The sequence below is a fragment of the Excalfactoria chinensis genome, chromosome 1 (assembly GCF_039878825.1).
Source record: "Excalfactoria chinensis isolate bCotChi1 chromosome 1, bCotChi1.hap2, whole genome shotgun sequence".
In the NCBI taxonomy this organism is placed as follows: Eukaryota; Metazoa; Chordata; class Aves; order Galliformes; family Phasianidae; genus Excalfactoria; species Excalfactoria chinensis.
The window spans coordinates 69,822,236-69,843,621 of NC_092825.1; the positions used below are offsets into that span (position 1 = coordinate 69,822,236).

Here is a 21,386-nt window from a genome sequence, read left to right on the forward strand (position 1 = left end):
TGTCGACTTGTTTTCCTCTGCAGACTTACTGAGGATGCACTCAGTCCCCTCATCCAGGTCATCAATAGAGGTATTAAACAGAACTGGCTCCAATACCAACCCTTGGGGAACACCACTTAGTGACCCACTGCCAGCTGCATTCTCTATCAGTTTTTGGACCTGACCCTCTATCTCATTCTTTACCCAGCAAAGTTTGTACAAGCCACAGGCTGATGACTTCCCGAAGAGAATACTATGAAGATAGTGTCAAAGGCTTTGCTTGAGGTATAGGTCAACTACGTCAACCTTTTCTTCCACTGTTAGGTGGGTCACTTAATAGCAGAAGATTGGTTGGCTAACCAGGACTTGCCTTTGATGAATACATGCTGGCTGAATCTGATCTGCTGATCACACGTGCTGTGTAATCTCACTGAGGACAACCTGTCACATAATTTTCCCTGGCACCAAGGCTGACAGGCCTGTAGTTCTCCAGATCCTCCATTCTTTTATATGGGAATGACACTGGCAAGCCTTCAGTCCTCTGGGATGACTCTGGTTGACCAGGACTGTTGATAGGTGGAGGAAAGTGGCTGGCAATCACCTCTGCCAGCTCCCTCAGCACCCTTGGGTGTATCCAATTTGGCCCCTTAAACTTGTGACGGTCCAAATAGAGTAGATGGTCTCTGTCTGTTTCCACCTGAATCATGAGGGGTATATTCTGCTCCCCATCCTGGGCTTCCAGGTCAGGGGGTAGGTTTACTCTTAAGATGGTAGATGTACTCTGAAGATAACTGGTATGACTTTTAAAGATGAATTTAAAGAAGGCTTTGAGAACCTCAGCCTCTTCCTTATTCACAGTGGTCACATTCCCCACAGCATCCAGTGAAGTTTTGAGATTCTCCTTAGTGCTCCACTTAATGTTAAGAGATTCATTAAAAAGTTTTTGTTGTCTTTTACTACAGTGACCAGGTTGAGTTCAAGTTTGGTTTTTGCCTGATTTTGTCCCTACCTATCCTTGCAACTTCCTTGTACTCTCCTCGAGTTGCCTGTTCTATCTTCCACAGGAGGTAGACCTGTTCTCCTGGAGTCTCAGAAGTGATCTGTTCATCTTCACCAGGTTTTCTTCTCTGCTGGCTCATCTTATGGTGCAGGGGAACAACCTGCTTCTGCACCTCTAAGACTTCTTGCTTGGCAGGTGTCCAGCAACACTGAACCCACTTACCCTTCAGGACTGAATCCCAAAGGAGCCTCCCTACTACTGTCCTGAACTGTTTAAAGTCTAACCTCCAGAAGTCCAAGGTACTAGTTTTGTTGACCCCTCTCCTGACATCACTAAGAGTAGAGAGCCATTTCATGGTTGCTCTGCCCAAGGCAGCTCTTGACCTCCACATCTGCCATCAACCCTTTCCTTGTGAAGTGCAGGACTGTGACCTGCTAGAGCAGGGCACTTCCCCTGATAGGCTGCATCAGGAAGTTGTCTTCCAGGTTCACTCTAGAAACTAGAAACTCTAGATTTCTTCTGCACTGTATTGTATTTCCAGCATATATCAGGAAAGTTGAAGTTCTCTGTGAGAATGAGGGCTAGTGATCTCACTACTGCTGTCAGCTGCTCATAGAATGCCTCATCCATCTTTTCAGCCTGATTAGACAATCTATAGCAGTCCTCTTCCATAATGTCAGCCTTGTTGGCTCTCCCTCTTGATCCTTGCCTATATAGACTCAACTTTATTCCCAGCCCCAAGCAAAATAACATCAAAACACTGTAACATAGAGAGCTGTGCCACCAGCTCTCCTTCTTTGCCTGTCCCTTCCAAAGAGCTTATAGCTATCCATTGCAGCACTCCAGTCATGGGAACAGTCCCACCATGTTTCAGTAACAGCGACTAAGACATAGTTTGCCAGCTGCAGGATGGCTTCTAGCTCCTCCTAATTTAAGCAGTTGTTTGAATTAACCATTTAAAATATGTGATTATTTGGATTATTGTTATAAATTTTATAAGAAATATTGCTATATATAGTGTTCTTTTCAACTTCCTTTCTAGTACTGTTCAGATTGAGAGGAAATAACAGATAATCAGGAAGTTAAACATTTCTTCTTACCATATGTTTCTGTTGTCAGTGAATCAGCTAAAGGTGCATTGTATATTTCCTTTAACCGAATCTAAATTTTGAGTTGTTTTATAAGCAGCCAACAAACCTAAGTCTCTTGGATGAGTTGTTTTTGTCTGGTTTTTTTGTTTGTTTGTTTGTTTTTTGCAAACTGCTGTTAAAATAATATAAATATTTTCTCCCAATAGCATCAGAGACTTCTTGACATTTTGGAAGCAGAGAAGGAAGCATTGTCAGAAAAGATCAGAGAAGCTTTGATGCAGCAGTCACAAAAACATAAGGTATTGCTTTTATTTACAAAAGAAAAATGATTCTAGTGCACCCAGTAGATTTTGTAGGCAATGATTCTGTCACAGTTATTGACAGGAAAATGGATTTTTCTCAAGTGGTTGACTGCAATTGTCTTTAGTCACTCCTCTACTGAATATTGTAGTTTAATTTTTTTGTAATATTTATAGGAAGTGCTGGACAGATGTTTGGATGAAGAAAGGAAAAGAAGTAAGGAGGCTGTGGAAGCTGCTGCAAAGGTATCTCTTGCTAGGTATTAAATACACAGTAGATTATATGTGTGAAATTACAAACACCAGGTCTAGCAACACATTTCATAGCCACATTTGTCAAATGTTATGTTCTTATTTGTGTTTAAAGGAAAGACTAAGCCTAGAAATAATCAGATTAATAGATCTGTTTAATCTTACGTTTTCATAGAGATAGCTTATATAGACTATCTTCTTCTATTTAAGTTAACCTGTCCCATGTAAACCGAAGTCCCATGGTCATAGAATCATAAAATGCTGTGGGCTGGTAAAGACTTCATCTAGACCTCATCAAGGTCATCTAGTTCCAACCCCCATGCCATGGTTAGGATGATATGTTGTGTCAATAAATATCACCAACACTGATGTGATTCCTGCCACATTATCTTTTTGTGATCGCAGAAAGTAAGCTAGTGACGATATGGTGTACCCAAGTTGGTGGCATTTAAGATCTTGGCTTGCAGATTTTTAATTTTTTTAATGCTTGCTAGCATTTTAAGATGGATTGAAGTTCATAGTTCAGAAGTAAAAATATTTTTCTCATATCCTGTCAGCTCACTGATCTCATTAGGAAAAGTAAAATGTGTGCTTACAGCACCCACACTGGTATTTTCTTCATTTACTTCCTGATTTGTTTTGAAGACTGAAAAAGAAATAGTACAGGAGGCTGTTCTGAAAGCCGTAGAGGAGGAAAGGAGAAATATGGAGAAGATTCATGAAGAAGAAAGAAATATATGGAAAGCAGAACATGAGAGACAAAACAAGAAGATTGCCCAGGCTGTTGAGGAAGCAATGCAAGAACAAAGAAAACATAATGAAGTCAGTATATTTTATTCTTCTATGAAGCTGCTTTGTTTGTTTTATATTTATTTTTTAAGGCCTTTCTAATGATATGGTAGCTTTTCTTATGGTATGTTGTTTTTCACTGCACTTTATTGATACTTGAAATGCACTTCATTCTTAAGTTATTTCCATTTAGATTGGAAAGAATTTGACAGTTTCAGAACGTAGTTCCTGTGACTTTTTGAGGCATGTGTATTGAAATGAGGTAACTGTGCACTGTAAATGCCTGGTTTTCTTCACTGAGTTCCAAAAGAGCCCAAGAGAAATTGTTCAGATACTGGTGTTATTTTGTAGATTATATATGTGACTTTTTCCTTTTTATACTTCTGGAAGATAAATTGCATGTATTCCTTATTATGCTGGAATTCCATTGTCTCTCTTAGTAAAAGGATGATTTACTGAGATAAAATGTAGAGTAGGTACAAAATAAAGAGGGTTATTAAAATCAGAAACCTAAAACATTAACAAACCAATGTTTTTAGAGTTACATCCTAGAGAAATAGGGATAGTTGTATGTATTGAGGGGTACATTCCCAGCACAGTATTTAACAAGATGGCAGGGATCTTAAATTAAGTAGCTCTTCCAAAAGTTTTATTCTGTAGTCTCTGCTGGTCAAAATACCTGAAAGAACAGTCTGTTCTGTTGGTGGCCTATTTGATTAAAATTCTTTACACTATAAGATTCAAGATGAATTTCATTCAAATGTTGGAATTTCATGTTGCTATTTTTTTTTTTAACATATTGAACAACACAAAAAAGAAAAAAGCCAACAAACCACACAGCTTTTGAATTTAAAGCATAGGATAAAATATCATATGTGTTTCAAACCCATCTCCTTGCAAACAGATGCCATTCCCCCCCCCCCCAGTGTTAAAAGAAATATTCATCTCATAACTAACCAAATTTACAAAGTTATTTTTTGATGCAAAACTATTATAATAATCTGCCTCTGTTTTGTGCACATTTCTAGTATAAATAAAATGATTTTGTTTTGTATGTATCAGGCTTAATTTTTTTTAATGTAAAAATATCAACTGATGTCAGTTGTCAAGGGAGTAATTTTACTATGTAAGCATTTAAGGACCCAAATTCTTCATGACCAAAGGATAATCCAGTGACTTAAGAGCTAAATTTAAACTAAGAACACTGCTCAAGGTTTAGCTACTCTAGAAATCATTTAGACTACCCTGAATTGTTAGTACCAGTGCTGCAGAGGAGCTGTTAACAGCAGAAAGAACAACATAGTTGTGTACTATGGTAAAGAAAGACCATAGTTTTATAGAATGTGGAACGTGAAGAGATTGGTAGCAGGAGGAAATAGATATGGATGTGTCATTAAATTAATGTTCAGTTTAGTGATATTCGTAAGGCAGATAGTTCTGTCCTGTGGAAACCTGTGCATCTTGGACAAAATGTTCCATCTGTCAAATGAGAAGATTAAAGTTGGTTTTGTGTGTGAAACATTTGTCAGGGAATGGGTTTCACAGTTGAGTGTGTGAGGTCAGACGGGATTCTATTTTTATGTATATGGTGTGCACATAAAATACCCTCAAATGACTAAAGGTAGTTTTTTTGGTTTTTTTTTGTTTTGGTTTTTGTTTGTTTGTTTTGTTGTTGTTTTTGTTTTTTCCTTGTGGAATGTACTACTGGGGCAGCATAATAGTAGCTTAGTATTGATTGATGCATTTTTCAGATAAAATCTTAAGTACTGAGATATCAGTGCTTTTCCAAGTAAGAAATTCAGGACTTCAAGAGGAATTTTCAGTTTGGGATGCTAGCTAATCAAGCAGTTGATTATATTAGAGTATTATATACACAGTTATATACTGATATACTGTGATGCTGAGTAGTACTTTGTTATTGGAGAATATTGTTAGTACTTCTCCCATAAAACTCTTGCTTTTGATGTAGTTATTAATTAATAATTAATAAATTAATTAATTAATAATTAATTAATTAATTTATCTAATGCTGAATAGCTCTGACAAGTTTGATGGTAACAGGAATAATTTTTCTTTTAATCAATTATGATTTCTCCTTCAAATTAGGTGCCTTTTTTCAAGTATTTAATCTGTTTTCACTGAAGTGAAATGCAGATTTTTTTCAAGATTTCTAGAGTTCTCACATTTAAATATGTATAACATATTTGATGTTTTGCTCTTTAATCTCTGGTTAATGAATGCAAGTTCTTTGGGAAGGATGGACTTTCATACAGAATGCTTTTTTTTTTTTTTTTTGTATAAATTTTCACTTTCTACTTCTACTTTGAAATTACTTACCTCCTTAAGCCATTACTCTTATAAACATACTACAGCTACTAAAATTCTCTCAATCTGACAACAAAGAAAGCCATTTAAAGCCTGTTTGCCAAATTGGAAGTTGTCAGAAGTGACTTCAGTTTAGTGCTGAAAAATAGTTGGAACTATCATCGAGCAGTTTGTCAGCTAACAGTGGTTTTATAGAGACTTCTACTTAGTTTCTTATTTGCACCTTTTCTTTAAGATTTTTCTAACAAGAAGTATAAAAACTATTCACTTTCTTGCAATTCTTGTTAAGACAGCATAGTCTGTCAAGTCAGCCCAGTAATGACCAAAAGTAAAATACATAGTCTAATATATTGGATAACAAAAAGTAGAATTCTACTTTTTTTTTTTTAAGTAGAATTACTTACATGGTAAGATAATGCCTCCTTTAATTCTTCATAACTTATTGTATAATGCTTCATGCTTCTTGCTTCAGAATTGTCATTTGATAATATCATTATGCTTAGCACCAACTAATGAAACAAGTGTGGATGAGTGTAAGTGAACAAGCAAAATGTGTCTTTCAGTGTCAGGCATATAAAAACAGCAGGGAATACTGTTATTATAAGAGAACTAACTTTTAAACCAACACATCAGTTTAGAAAGAGAAGTCTTGTTCTTAACAAAACTCCCTATCCTTTTCAAATTATCACAAATGGGAAGAATATGTGTTTGAGATAGAAAATACATTTTTATATTTAAAATTGTCTTTCTTCTACCCCATTAGTAATTTTGTCATGGAAACTTAGATTACAATTGAATTTTATGCAAATTAACTGTAAGTGATTGGCTTTAATGATTTGAACAGCAAAATATTATGTCAAGCATAGTACTAAAGAGGAGGAATTTTCCTTTGCTAATGCTATGTGTCTGCAGAATTTGAAGACTGGAAAGGGTCATGTACACTTCCGCAAATAGTTGAGGCAGAATGGCTTGCAGTCATGAAACATGTAGGTAACTCTAGGAACGAAGAATGGAGAAGTCTGAACATGTGCTAAATTTTACAGTCTTCTTTGAGATGAAGTCCCACTTTATAATCTGTGATTGAATTATAACCACCATGATTAACCCATTATCAATATCAAGAATATTGTTACCAAATACGCAAAGTAATAACTAAGAAAATCTGAGTTAAAATTTAGCTTCCTTTTTTAAAAGCAATTAAAAGAAAAAGATATGCTAAACATGAGGCTTAAATTGAGGAGAATAAGCTCTCCTTGAAATAAGCAAGTAGTCTTTTAATTAAAGATAATGTACATTTGCAAAGTAACTGTAATCTTTGTGCAACACATTTAAAAATTCTTATGGGTGAGGATGTTTAGCAGACTAAATGTCGGCTGGTGTGTCTCCTGCATTTATCTTTTGTTTTGACACATTGGATTGTTTTTTTTCTCTAGCAACTTCCCTGTAAAGGAGATTTAATAGGCCCAATAGTTCTCAGTGTTGAGAGGAATGCTTGAAATAGAAAATTATCCCACTAGAATATTTTATCTAAAGTGTTTTTTGGACTTAGCAGAGGTTGCCCAGTGCATAGAGAATCTTTAAACTTAGCTGAAGCTGAACCTTTCCCTATAGAACTCAAAATGGCATTTAAGCACCTCGTATAAATGAATCATAGAATTACCCAGGTTGGTAAAGACCTCAAATATCATCAAGTCCAACCACAGCCTAACCATAGTACCCTAATTGTAACAACCCTCTGCTAAATCATATCTCTGAGCACCACATCCGAACGGCTCTTAAACACATCCAGGGATGGCGATTCAACCACCTCCCTGCGGAGCCTATTCCAGTACTTAACTACCCTTTCTGTAAAGAAGTGTTTCCTAATATCCAACCTGAACTTACCTTGGTGCAACTTGAGGCCATTTCCATTTGTCCTGTCACTTGTCACCAATGAGAAGTGACTTGCCCCGCACTCACTGTAAGCACCTTTCAGATATTGGAAGAGAGTAATAAGGTCTCCCCTCAGCCTCCTTTTGCCCAGACTAAACAGCCCCAGCTTCCTTAGTCTTTCCTCATAGGGTTGTTTTTTTCCAAGCCCTTCACAAGCCTCGTTGCCCTTCTCTGGACCTGCTCCAGTACCTCAATGTTTTTCCTGAGATGAGGTGCCCAAAACTGAACACAGTATTCGAGGTGAGGCCTCACTGGTACTGAGTACAGGGGCAGGATGACTTCCCTAGTCCTGCTCACCATACCATTCCTGTTACAAGCCAGGATGCCATTGGCCCGTTTAGCTGCCTGGGCACACTGCTGGCTCATGTTCAGCCGACTGTCCATCAGCACACCAAGGTCCTTTTCCATCAGCAGCTTTCCAGCCACACCTCCCCAAGCCTGTAGGTTGTAAGTGGATGTAAGTGGAAAAGACAATGAACAGTGCTTACAATGAATTGTTAAAGATTATTTTCTTCTCGCTTAGTTTTACTCTTCGGGAAAAAAAAAAGAGTAAATCTGGGCAGTAAAACAGAGTGAAAAAAATGGACAATATAGGGTAAGTAGAGCAATAAAAATTTCAATAAAATAGAACTTGTAGTAGGTCACTCCAAAAGTAATGCCTCCTGTTTATTTCCTTGGAAATTACAAGCACAATAACAATATTTGATAGGGCAAATTCTCAGCTACAAAACACTTTTTAAACATAGTCACCAGAATTATCTGTGTTCTTTTGTCACTGATGAACAAGAGCCTGCATGCTGCGCCCTTAAAAATCTGCACCAGCAGAAGTGATCCACTGTCATTGTCACCACTGCTGAAACACCACCCACCAACTCACTATGCTCATACCTACTGTTTGGTCTCCATAACCATTCAGCAGTGTCAAAGGGTGCCATTTTTTCCACATGGAGGAATTCAATTCCAAACCTTTGCTTCATAAGCACTTCCACATCAGACTTCATATTGTCAAACTGACCTCTGCTTTCATCTCTCACACGACAACAATATGTAATCAAATAGTAGTGGGAAAGTCCAACCTCTGCTGTCAAACCACCAACGTGTGCCTCTGATCTCATGGGCCAGCATAATAATATAGGAGGAATTACTTTTGGAGCAAGCCTCATATAATTACTGGGCAATGCAGAGTAGATATAACAGTAGCTAGAGTAACCATAACACTGTAATGTGGAGACCTGTATGTAGCTATTTTATCTCTCTGTATGGTAGTGTTAAAATTTCGCAAAGCTAAATACTTAATTTTATTCTACTCATTTATATAATTAAGTCATTAAAGACAATTTTTGCCTGACAATTTTAGTTTAAAAAAAAAAAAAAAAGTCTTTAAAATTGAAATGATAGCAAACATCTGCAGGGTAAGCCCTGGATTTTCAGGTCTACGCCTTAACCTGAAGGCTTATATTTAAAGTGTGACATAGAATGTACTGCATCTTACCCTGATTCTCAGAGGAAAAAAAGCCTGAATTCATAATTGCCATAATCCACGAGTTGTATGCAAGACTCTAGAGAAGACTGCAAATAATTAGAGGAAAAAGAAAACAAACCCAAAACTATTTTATTAAAAGAACTAACATAAAATGTCAAATGGGTGGTAAGTTGTAGGAAAACTGAGTCTGTAATGTTGCATTCTGCCAATCCACAACTAGGGTATGCAAGATGTAACAAGATAAACAAAGAGAAAAATATTTTTTCAAGAAAAGTTCACTAAAAGGCTTATGGAAAAAAAAAAAAAAAAAAAAAAAGAAAAAATAAATTGAGCTTCCTAGTAGTCTTTGCTGAGTAAGTCTCCAAAAATGCAGTACAGTTCTAGTATCCTCACGCACCCGAGGGCTCATATGTTGTAACTATTTTATGCAGGACTGTTATTTCTAGTTTACCATCTTGGAATGTCCACTATAGTTTTACCAGAAAACATCTCAATGGCTTACAAAACTTGATTAACTAACATTATTTTTCATTGTATGGGCCTCAAAATGTTTTTAATGTGTTGTAGTGAGTTTAAAAATATTAGAAGATGTAATTTCTCAGAAGTTAAAAGTAGAAAGCATAGAACATAGTGCTTAATTCTGAAAAATTCATGGCTGCTTACCTGATATGTTAATAAAACTTCTTAAGGGTATTCTTAAAGGGAGTTCTTACAGTGTGCTTAAGGGAGTTCTTCTGTTCATAGTTTTGCATGTCAGAATCAATTTTGTGTGAAGTATCTTTAAGAATTTCCACACCCAGTCTTCTATAAATGAAAACATGGAGATGCTGGATCCATACTTAGAGAACTAGCTTAGTTTTCTACTACTGCTTAACTGTTAAATTTTAGTTGAAAATTATTTTCTGCCTAAATTTTCCTCATTGCTCTGCATTTTGAGAGGGGTGGGAAAAAGTAATATACTGTTTTGCCTATATAAATTTATATAAATTATTTCCCACTCTGGTTTTTCTTTTTCAGTCAGATTAATTAGCTATAGAATGGTCTTTGCTTAGCTGTGTAATCTTGAAAACAAGAATCACAAACAAACAAAAAGATTTTTTGCTGGTACATGGAGCCAGGAGTTTATAATAAACATTTTGAAGAAAATATATGTATTTATTGTCAAGACAACATTTTCATGTATAGATTCATTAACACATCTTTAGTAAGTGTCAGACCTATAGGATTTTGTTCACTGGCACCACTAATTTTTAAATCCTGATGTTATCCAATTATCTGAAGTTTGCATCTTGTTTCTCTGCAATTGTGGTACTTTCACCCTGAAGGGCAGCTAAAATCGAGCACACCCCTCTCTCACTCCCTCTCCTCAAAGGATGAAGGGGAAAAAATACAATGAAAAAAGGCTCAAGATTTGAGGTAAGAAAGTAGACATCACTCACCAATTACTGTCACTCCTCACCCATCCTGCTTCACTGTGGGCTCCTTTCTATGGGCTGTAGATCTGGCCTAGGGCATGTTCCCACAGGGACTCTCCATAGACTGCAGTTTCTTTCAGGCCACATCCACTGCTGCCCCACGAGCTCCTCAATTGCTGTATGCAAAAATCTGTTTTGTTTCGTGCCTGTGGGCCACAGTATGACAGCCTGCTCCATCATGGGCTTCTCCATGGGCTGGAGGAGAACTTCTGTTCCATGCCCGAAGCACCTCCTGCCCTCCTTCTGCACTGGCCTTGGTGTCCGCAGGGCTTTTTGTCTTACATTTCTTATTCCTTCTCCCAGCTGCTCTTGAAAAGGAGATTTTCTTAAATCTCCTCTCCCAGAGTCATACCCAGTATTGCTCATAGCTCAGCTCTGGTCAGTGCTGAGTCCCTTTTTGGAGCTGGAGCTGGCTGTTGATTGAGCGTGGGGCAGTTGCTGGGCACTGCTCACAGAGGCCACCCCTGCAGCCCCATAACTATGGCAAAGCCTTGCCACCTAAGCCAAATACAGCGACAGAACAGCCAATCTGGTAACTTAGTCAATGGGAATGAGGACCTCTTTGTTGTGCAGTTTTCTGTGATATTTCTTATTTATGCTTCTTCTGTTTAACTGGGAACTATTTCCTTCCCAGGTTTAGGTAACTGCTCTGTGTTGTCTCCTGACTTGTACTGAATTTAGAAGCCTAATGTACTTTTTGCTAAGCACTTCCTTTGAGTGTTTTTTGTTTGCTTGTATGTTTGTTTGTTTTTCTGTCTATACTAAAAACATCTCTATATTTGGTACCACCTTGTGAATGCGTCACTATCACTTTAAACTCAATAGATAGCTTAATGTTTTCTTTTACTTTTGACTATCCAAATACTAATTGTTACCTTCAATATGCACGTTGTTGCTTGTTTTCCTGGACTGTGTAATGGCTTTGTTTCAGATCTGACTTTAAACATAACTGTTTAGGTGTTGCTGGTCATTTATGCAGCAGAGCTGCAATAGATGACATATCATATCTAGCCACGTAGGTACAATCTTTATTCCTTTAGTATTACATCTTTATTTTCCCTGACTCAGTTATTGTTTGCTGCTTTAGAGTACTACTTTAAAGACCTTTTTCTAGCCCTTTATTGTGGTCTCTCCATTGCTCTTTCTCTGATAAACAGGCTATGTGCTACTTTTGATCTGTGCATCAGAGATCACTTTCAATTTTCTCATTTTTTTGACTTTAATTATATTTATTACTGAAAGTTCCATTTGTTTTCTATATATAAGAAGCCCATGATACTGACCTTTATAATGCTTTTGTACTCGAGAATGACCTATACAATAATATTAATTTCACTTCCTGAAATAGTCTTTGAAACTCTTCTCATTTATGATATACAGGACAGCACTGCCAGTTAAGCACACAGAATACAAAATAGTATCTGTTTGTCAGTTTTTCTTTGTCCGTTTCATGTCTTGCATAGCTTACAAAATCCTGTTGGGGATGCAGGCAGTGTGCTCTGTTTTGATCTATGCTTCATAATATGCCAGTACAATGGTACATTTAATGTTGCAATTCCAGGAATAAGTTGCTAGACTTTGTTTGACCAATTGAGAGAGTGTTAAGTTTTGGAAGGATGAACAGTTTGTTCAGCAGCAGTCTTGGCCTATCACAACGTTGCCGTTCGTGTTCAAATGTTCATGTGAATTTATGGCAGAAGATATTTTTCTGAATGTCATGGTTCCTGCCATATTACAACAATGACAATTGTATTATGTAATGTAATGGAAAAAAAAAAAAAAAAAAAAAAAAAAGCCTAAATTCATGTACAATTTATATTGCCTTTACCATATTTTTCAACTTTCAGTGCTTAAATTTCTCTTAAGAGAACATGAAATAACACTTTGTGTGCGCTTTTTATTAATTAATCTTGCAATTAACTTTGTCAAATTAATCTTGCAATTAACTTTGTAAGTAACAATCTACAGTCATTGTCTCTTAAAAATATGGATAGTACCAAAAATTAGAGAAGTTTCATTATGAAAACGTGAAAGAAAGGAATTACGTATTTTAACAAAATTTTCAGTTTTTCTTTCTTCTTAATTTTCCACTTTGCTCCAGAAATAGTAACAGGCCAAATGTTTATGGGGAGCATTGATTTTGCAAGTGTTTATTGAAACAAGTTTTTAAATAAAATATTTGTAAGTTTGAGAGCATGAGGATGAACACAGCAACACTGAGTGGCAGGAGATTTCTGCTATTAGATCAATTTATTTTCAGTATGCTGACTTTAACCACGCCCACCTTCACAAGTACTAGTTAGTACTAAGCATTAGTTAAAATCACACATGTTATAATTTGAAGGTTACTATTTTCTGAAAAACCATTGACACTGTAGTCTGTGGTTGTATTTCCTAGATAAAATTTATTACTGTTGTGTGGAAACAGAAGAATGTTCCTATAAAATTGCAAACAATCTTATGTTTTTATTGCTTTTTTTTTTCTGTTGTTTTGTTTGAGTACTGATTGGAATGCTCAGTTACCTAAAGTGCGTTTTCTTTTTATCTTCCTCCAGACATGCACACAAGTACACACATACACACACACTGGTGATGTGGTTATGATACTTATGTCATATATTCAAACATAAGTCTGAATATGATTTATCAAGTTATTTTATTTTTTATTAGCTACTCTAGTCTCCTGTAAAGTCCTGTAAAGAAGCTGCTTTTGGCTATGATTAGTCATGTGGCCACTAATTAGATATTAAGAAAGAAAGAGAGAGTCATGCCTGAAATGCATCTCAACTTTTTCTGAGAAAATGGGCTTTCAGTTTTTCTTGAGTTAATTAAAATAACACTCAAAGCCTCAAATAGTGCCATACCTTTTTTATGGAAAGATGAAATACAGATTATTTTTTACCTTGGCAATCAAAATGTATTTAAAAATATGTTGAGGATGGATGTAGCATTATAGGAAAGAGCAAATAAAAATATGAAGTAGTACATGCACTGAGAGGATGTACATGCAATTAGGACTTTGTTGATCAGTAGTAATAGTCAACGTCAGTACTTAAATAATCATTGTATAAGTTGATAATTTACTGTAATGACTGACAGAAAAAGACTGAAAAAAAGATGGTGGCTTAGAGAGCCTGGAGTGAGATTTTTGTGGAAAATAGTGTAGTAAGGACGGACTTATTAGCTCAAAGGGCAGAGCAAAAATACATGTTAACTAGGTGATTGGATGTTGTTTGAATTATTTCTCTCACAGTGACTCATATTTGCTTAAATTCTCCCTTTCCAAATGTGTTGAACATCGTATAAAGTATACATGTATTCATCTGAGGTAGAGGAAAGAAATGGAGCAGCTTTGGTGCCTGCTCTCTGCCATCATCTTACAGGAAGGACAGGATTTGTATTGCACGTACTGCTAATGATAATATATGTTCTCTATCTGTCTTTGTTGAGTATTTGCTGAATAGCTGTGTGCTTATTTTACCAATTTCCAATATCTCTTATTAATAAGTAAACTACAAACAAACTTCATTATTGAAGCACACTCCTGAAAACTAAACAGCAAACGTTTTCTAAGTTTGCCAGTTCAAAAGCAAATCTGTCTTCAGTTTTGAGCAGCCTACAGTTTTTACAGAGGCCTATATGTGTTTGCTGTCATGAGCTGCAACTAACAGACAGTCTAATTATAGTAAGCTCCGCTTATTACCTCAACAGGACTTTATGCAACTTTGTTTTCACATGTATCCAAACCTTCATATTCATCACAGCTTGTTTTTAATTAAGTGAAGTTGTAAGCATCAGGTAGCATGATGTCAAGGAAAGTTTATATGTTTGTTATTTTTAAATATTTTATTATAATGCAGGATTTTCTTCATTTTAATATATAGCACCTTATCAGTTTCATAATTTGCCTTTAAGAATTTAATTGGGTAAATGAATGCATTATTTTCCATTCTAATATGAAACGAAGTATTTTGGGAACTTTTGACAAACTTAGCTTTCTGTAATTTTCTATAGCGTGTAACTTCAACTCTTCAACTGAAGAGTTTCAAATATCTAGTCCAATAAGTCCAATCCAGTGATATGCATTTTGTACACTAAAAGTATACAGTAAAGTGCCACTCTGATGTGTGTAGATGAATTATGTAATTTTGTAAATATCTTATACCTCTAAAGCCTTAGCATCGCACCTGTTCTTTGAACTGTATACATTCAATACAACTGAGTTCCTACAAAAATATTCTATACGAAGAATAATAAAACACCAAGAATGCATGTTAGTTTTCTGTGATTCTGTATTTTAAAATGGTGTTACTGCTCAGTTTGACAAATGTTCCTTAAACCATTAAATAAGGCAATAAAATGCTTGTCATCTGAGCTCCCAAATATTTGTGAAGTTATAGATTTCTCCTTATGCTAGTCATTATCCCCTTATAAATAAGTTTCATGTTTTAACTTAATATTTTAATTTGAATGCTGTAAGTTCTGCAGCAAAGTTAATTGTCTTCTTTTTAGCCTGACAGCGTGTGCAACATGTACTGACTCATTCTGACAAAAGCCCAAATGGCTGTTTATAATTAAATCTTAAAAAAAACAAATCCATTGTTGATTTTTATTTATTTATTTATTTATTTATTTTTAATTGAAGAGATGAAAAATGTGGGATTTTTGGTTTTAGTTTTACTTTCTGTGTACAAGCTGTGTTGCTTAGTAGGCACTATTCTGGTGTAATATTTATTGGATAATGGGTCATATCTGTTGATATCGCATATAATAAAAGGTTTTTGAACGCCATTTAGATCAATTGTCCTTCGTCAGTAGAGTTCTGATAAAAAAGGAAAAAACAAAAAACCCAGCCTCCACTACTTCCACAAATCCAAGTTCCAGATATGTATCATAAAATATCATTATTCTGCACTCAAGCAAACTTATGGACAGACGAACATTTTCAGCAACTACTGGTAATGTAGTGTTAAGTCTAAACAGCAAAACAGTAGTGAGGAAGAAGATGATAGTTCTGGAGCATTATTTTTCATTAAAAAAAAAAAAAAAAAAAAAAAAAAAAAGTGTTTAAAAAGTAAAGAGTAAAAACTATGGCCATATCCATAAATAAATACACCAGAATTCCTGGTGTGTTATTTACTGAACCATTGTTTTTTTCCCAGTGTATTTTCCTTAGCTTCTTTCAGTTTTGTGAAAGGAAGGAAATAAGATTCTTCTTTTCCATGTACTGCAGCATTGCCTTAGTGGTCATCTCTCTTGCATAATAAATTACTTTATTATGTACTGAATTCTAAGTGCACTTACTGGATCTGTAATGCATAGCTGTGACACAAAAATGGGAAATATGGATTTTGGCCCATAGAAGAAAACAATGCAGTGATCTTATTTGTAATTACTGAGAGTGAAACAGTTGTCATGGTTTTTAGCCAACTTTTATCTCTATATTTTTAGGGCTGGAAATTCTCACACAAGATAATAGTAATATTTAATATAATAATATCAATGTTGTATTTGATGTGATAGAGGTGTTTTAATTTGTTCCTGGCTTTCTTTATTACAGTGTACTTCTAATACTGAATTTCATTTAGGGTCGTGGTAATTTGGGGCAGAATATGGTCATGATAAACTTCTAGTAGGAAGGAAAAGGGTGAGCTGTGTTACATTTGTGAAATATTTTTAATACTTACACTTAACATTTTCCTTTTACAAAGGAAATTATCAAGGAAGCATTAATGGAGGAGCAAAAACGAAGTGAAAAGGCAATTGAAGAAGCTGTTAAAAGGACAAGAGAGGAACTAATGGAGTATATTAAGGAGCAGAAAAGGGTAAGTTACCAGAGGCTAAAGGGTTTTATTTACCAGAGTGAGAAATCTTGAAATTTGTCTTGAAATGAACAGGAAAATAGAATCAGAAGTTGCATCTTCTGATTTGTCACTTTTTTTTTCAAATAATTTATTTTAGTATAACATTGTTCTACATGTGCATTTACAGAATTTTGGGGTTTTTGCAAATCAAAAGGCAGAATAATAAAATGAATAAATTAGCTGGAATCGATGATGTTTCTTATCACATTAAATTAAATATAGGAATGCAGTTTGTCAAATTCTGGTTGTGATCAGAAGTACCATAATTAGTTATTGGATAATCAATATTGTGAACATGAGGAAGTAATGTTGTAATTAACCTCTTATATTCCCTGCTGTTATAAGCTAAATAATAATGTGGTAACACAATATATGTGTATATAATTTACATTATATCATTTACATTATTTATATTTAATTTAAATTTATATTTATTTTTTATATTTTTCATATTTGAATTATAATTATATATTTATATAAATAAATATAATAATTATATATTATATATATGTATAATATTGTAGGACATGATCAGGGCAAATTTTTATCATCTGTTTAAACATGAAACCTAACTTCTTGATTTTCTGTACTCTTTGTGTGGTGAGTGAGGATATGGTCTGTTAAGTAGTATCATCAGACACTGTAGAGGGCGGTCTATCTTAATAACTTATATGGAAGCTAAAGCAGAGTAGTTGTCTAAGGTAGCAGTCTGACTTAGGAAATGAGGTATGAGAATTAATTCTGACCCTTCTTTCCTTTTGACTTGTCTGTGACCTCCTTGCAGTTTCTTGTTGTTTTAATTCTGGAAATAAACAGACATGAACATGTAGTTTGTAATTTTTAACAACAGCAAAAAGAAAAAACATATAAATTCTATGTAGTACTTACTAGATTTCCTGAGAACTCATTCATATATATATATATATATATGTATATATATATCATATATTATGTATATATATTTTTCCTGAGGAAATTATCATATAATTACTTACACAGAGGAATTCTAAAAAAATAAATTACACAAGTTTATTATTTATTTCCTTCAGGAAATTCTATAACAATTCATCTGTCCTTAATTTCATAGATTTCTGCTGTCTTCAAGACTGGAGGACCTCTGTTTTCTTTCCACCTCCCCCACAGTTAGAGCTCTTTGCCTTTATTCCATTTTCTGATTTCTGTCAATCTTTCTTATCCTTATGAACTTTTCTCAAATAAGAGAAACAAAAAAATACCATCTTCAAAGAAATAAAATTGTTTCTTCATTGGAGCAACATTTCCAGTTGTCTCATAGAGTTCTTGAATATCAAACTATTGCAATAATCGTTTTTTTTCCTTTATTACTCAATTGCCACATATTTCTCTACAATAAAAAAAAAATTCCTGTCTGAGGACAGTTAGCTTTTTCTGGCATAAGGTATATAAAATTACTGTATTTAAGATCAGATTGGAAGATATTTTTATCTTCAAATCATTACACATGGTAGTTTTTATAAGTTTATATAATAGAAACATAATAAATGGACCTTGATCAAAGGCCATGCACCTGTCAGAGCAAAAAAATAAAATTAAAAAAAAAAATCACAGAGCTTTATGAACTATACTAAAAAGCAGCCTGTGGAAAGAATTTTTAAAATAGCTCAGTGAAAGCTCATAGCTTTCGTAGTTCACAGAATCACAGAACTGTAGGGGTTGGAAGGGACCTCCAGAGATCATAGAGTCCAACCCCCCTGCCAAAGCAGGTTCCCTATACCACGTTGCATAGGTAGGTGTCCAGGCAGGTCTTGAATATTTCCAGAGAAGGAGACTTCGCAATCCCCCGGGCAGTTAATATTTTTCCTTGAATTTGAAGAGTTCCAGTTGTACCTTTACAAAAGTAGTGCACCCTTCATCATTGTTTTGAAAATAAGTTTTAGAATCCTGCAAGCAAGGCTACCACAATATCAGTACCTGGTTAGCAGTGGTTAAGCACTCTAATAAAAGAGCAAAATTCATATCCAGAAACTTCATCTTATTTTGTAATAGCATAAAATACTTTTTTTTTTTTTTTTTTTTTTTTTTTTTTTTTACTTTATGGTAAATGCAGTATTGTATGGGAAATGTTGAGTCCAACCTGAGCCACTGCTTGAGCAGGTGGGAAAAGGATTCTGTCAGCCCTGGGAACACAGGTGAAGGCAATTCACCTGTGTGACCAAAAGGGGTGGAGCTTGGCTGCACCCCTCCTAGACCCCATTTAAGGGTTGAATGCCAGTCATTGTGGTCTTTTAATACTCCAAATGCAATCCCAGTTTTTTTTAATAGCACTAATTTGGCAATAGCTCAGTTTATATATTTCAGTTTCATTTTATTTGTTGCATTTTCAAAGGAAGAATGATAAGAAGGATAAAGAAGGATGTTTTGCGGATACTGCTGTATCTGATGAAAGTAATCTTCAAAAGCTATCAAACTTGTAGAGGTTTATATGAACCTTCATGATACCTTAAAGAACATTTCTGAGTCAAGTTTGAATATACTTATTACAGCTGTTAGCCAGGCATTATTTTTTCAGAGGTACATCCACATTATGTCCAGAAAATATCTTTATTAATTTTCTGAAATTTTGTTTGACTCTGTAGTATTAGTAGGTCGTTGTTTGAATGGGAATATTGGGAAAGCAAAACTATGCTTTATTGTCTTGCTAGAATAAGGGAGAAATGAGTAGAAAGCAGTGAATTCTAACATGGATGAAAAAGAGGGCAGGTGCTAAAGTAGGATTAAAATGACAAGCCTCTACTTTCACTTTAAATTATTATAGAAATGTTATTTCTAGATTATATCCAGTGCATAGATATAATACAGTATTGAGTGCTTCTGGTGAGACTTGGATGTAGAGGGAAGCAGTGTCTTGCATTTTGGTTAAAAATATAATGATAAGGAAGAACTTTTCTGTGAGAATCCGCGTTTGTCTTTTTTGACTTGAGCTCAAGATTTACTAACTTATTTGCTAGTGTTGTCTTTTGTGGTTTGAAACTCATAATCCTGTAGCCTCTGGGCTTGCATTTCTGACTGCTCTGAAAACAGTGAGAACTGTGACAGATCCCAGTCTTTTGAGTGCCCCAAGATACAGTAAATCACATAGGCCAGCCATTCAGATCCACTATGCATGTGTTATTAATTGGATGGAGAATGCTATTCCAATTTTTGCATTGTTTCTAAAAATTCTGGTGTTTGTTTTCATATTGTATGTACTTCAAGGGGTTCCCTGGTACTAGGCATAATAGCTGTTAGTTTCTTTTTTTCCTCAGTCTGTTTTGCAGAATGCTGATGTAGTAGTATATATTTATATGTTTATATATTTATGTTTGTTTGTAGGCATACATATTTATTTATTACTATGAGAACATGGCAAGGAATTTAGTAGCATATAAACTATAACCTTTTATTAGCATTCCCAATCTGTTATCCATGGACTATGACATAACGACACAGCAGGCATCCTACCTCAGACCTTTACAACTGTATTACTTTTGTAATATTTCCAGTTAAAAATTTGATTAGTGGGTGTGTGGTGCTCTTTTATGAATATAATAAGGCTTCTTATGTGGTCTTCATAGGACACTTCAGCTCAATCTGTGATCACTTTCTTCTTTAATATGGGGGCCATGAATTAAGTGAACAGAAGCATAACTTTGTTACGAAGTGCTGACTATTGTAGGCAGTTCCAAGGAACTTTCACATCTGTTGTTTGCTCCCATGTGCAATGCAATTAATTACAAGATAACATATCCCCAAAATTTAAGTCAATAAGTATTCCAAGTCTGTGGTTAAAAGAATAAAAGAAGCATGTTAGCTTCCTGTGTAAAGTAATGCATGGACAACAGCTTTGCTATAGTCTTTTGTTTACATTCTGACTTCTTTCACTGATGCAACATGTGAAGAAAGTGCTGTCTTTAGCATACTCAACAGTTCATGGAACTGCAGAGTAGCACATACTATGTAGAAAAAATCCAAGTCATCTGATTAACAGGAATAATAATTAATTTATGAAGTACAAACAAGCTTGAAAACAAATTGTAAAATAACAGGAAGGCAGTATCTGGAAAAAAAAAAAAAAAAAAAAAAAAAAAAAAAAAAGGATTGTACTTGGCTCCCATGCTTCTTAATTTTACTTTGAAGTAGTGAAACCATTCATAAGGGCCATGTTTTGTCTTATTTGTATTCATAATGTGGAATTGCAGATTTTTCTTTGTATGCAAGGAGTTTAGTGCCTGCTGTTCCGCAAAGGAAATTTCTGAATGTTTTATATGAATAGCTGAGATTATTATTATTATTTTTTATTATTATTAAATTGTAGGCAGAAAGCAAGGAGAGAAGCTTAATAAAGATAATATTAAACTAATTCAAAGTCTTAAGTGATTTAAATAAGTGATTTTTGTTTACTGTTTTCAACTGAAATAGTTGTGATTTTTCAAAATCAAAAACTACTGAATTTATGGAAATTTGTGTAAATACTATAGCTAGGCAATTACACTGCATTTTCTGTTTCTAGCAGATGAAATGGTGCAGAGATCCAGGTGGATTCTAGCAGTAACACAAGTATTTTAAAATAAACTATGCATTCCTTTAGTAATTTCTATGGGGCCTTATATGCTTGTTTTGCCTGTGGATGGAGTCAGCACAAAGATCACAGACACCAAGTTAAAGAAGTACATTTATCTTTACTTAAGTTTAAAGCAATGAGATAAGAAGTGAAATGATACAGCAAGAGTAAGACAGAGCAAGGCAATGCACCTAGGCACTACTTCATGAGGATAGTGATAGTGATCTGGAGAGATAAATCATCAATTGTCCTAATATTTTACCATAATCCAACCCCTCTGTTGCTGGAAAGGCCCTGTTGCAGTTAGGATTTGTAGAG

At 34.9% G+C, this 21,386-nt stretch overlaps 1 protein-coding gene across 2 annotated transcripts in view; it reads left to right on the plus strand.

Moving 5' to 3' along the window:
* Positions 1–21,386, plus strand: part of CCDC91 (coiled-coil domain containing 91) — a 141,638-nt gene that overhangs the window by 92,009 nt on the left and 28,243 nt on the right. For both annotated transcript variants that reach the window (XM_072360390.1, XM_072360395.1), the window contains 4 exons: positions 2,277–2,369; positions 2,547–2,615; positions 3,267–3,443; positions 16,337–16,450. In XM_072360390.1, the coding sequence (XP_072216491.1) occupies positions 2,277–2,369; positions 2,547–2,615; positions 3,267–3,443; positions 16,337–16,450 (453 nt within the window). The remainder of the gene's footprint in view (positions 1–2,276; positions 2,370–2,546; positions 2,616–3,266; positions 3,444–16,336; positions 16,451–21,386) is intronic.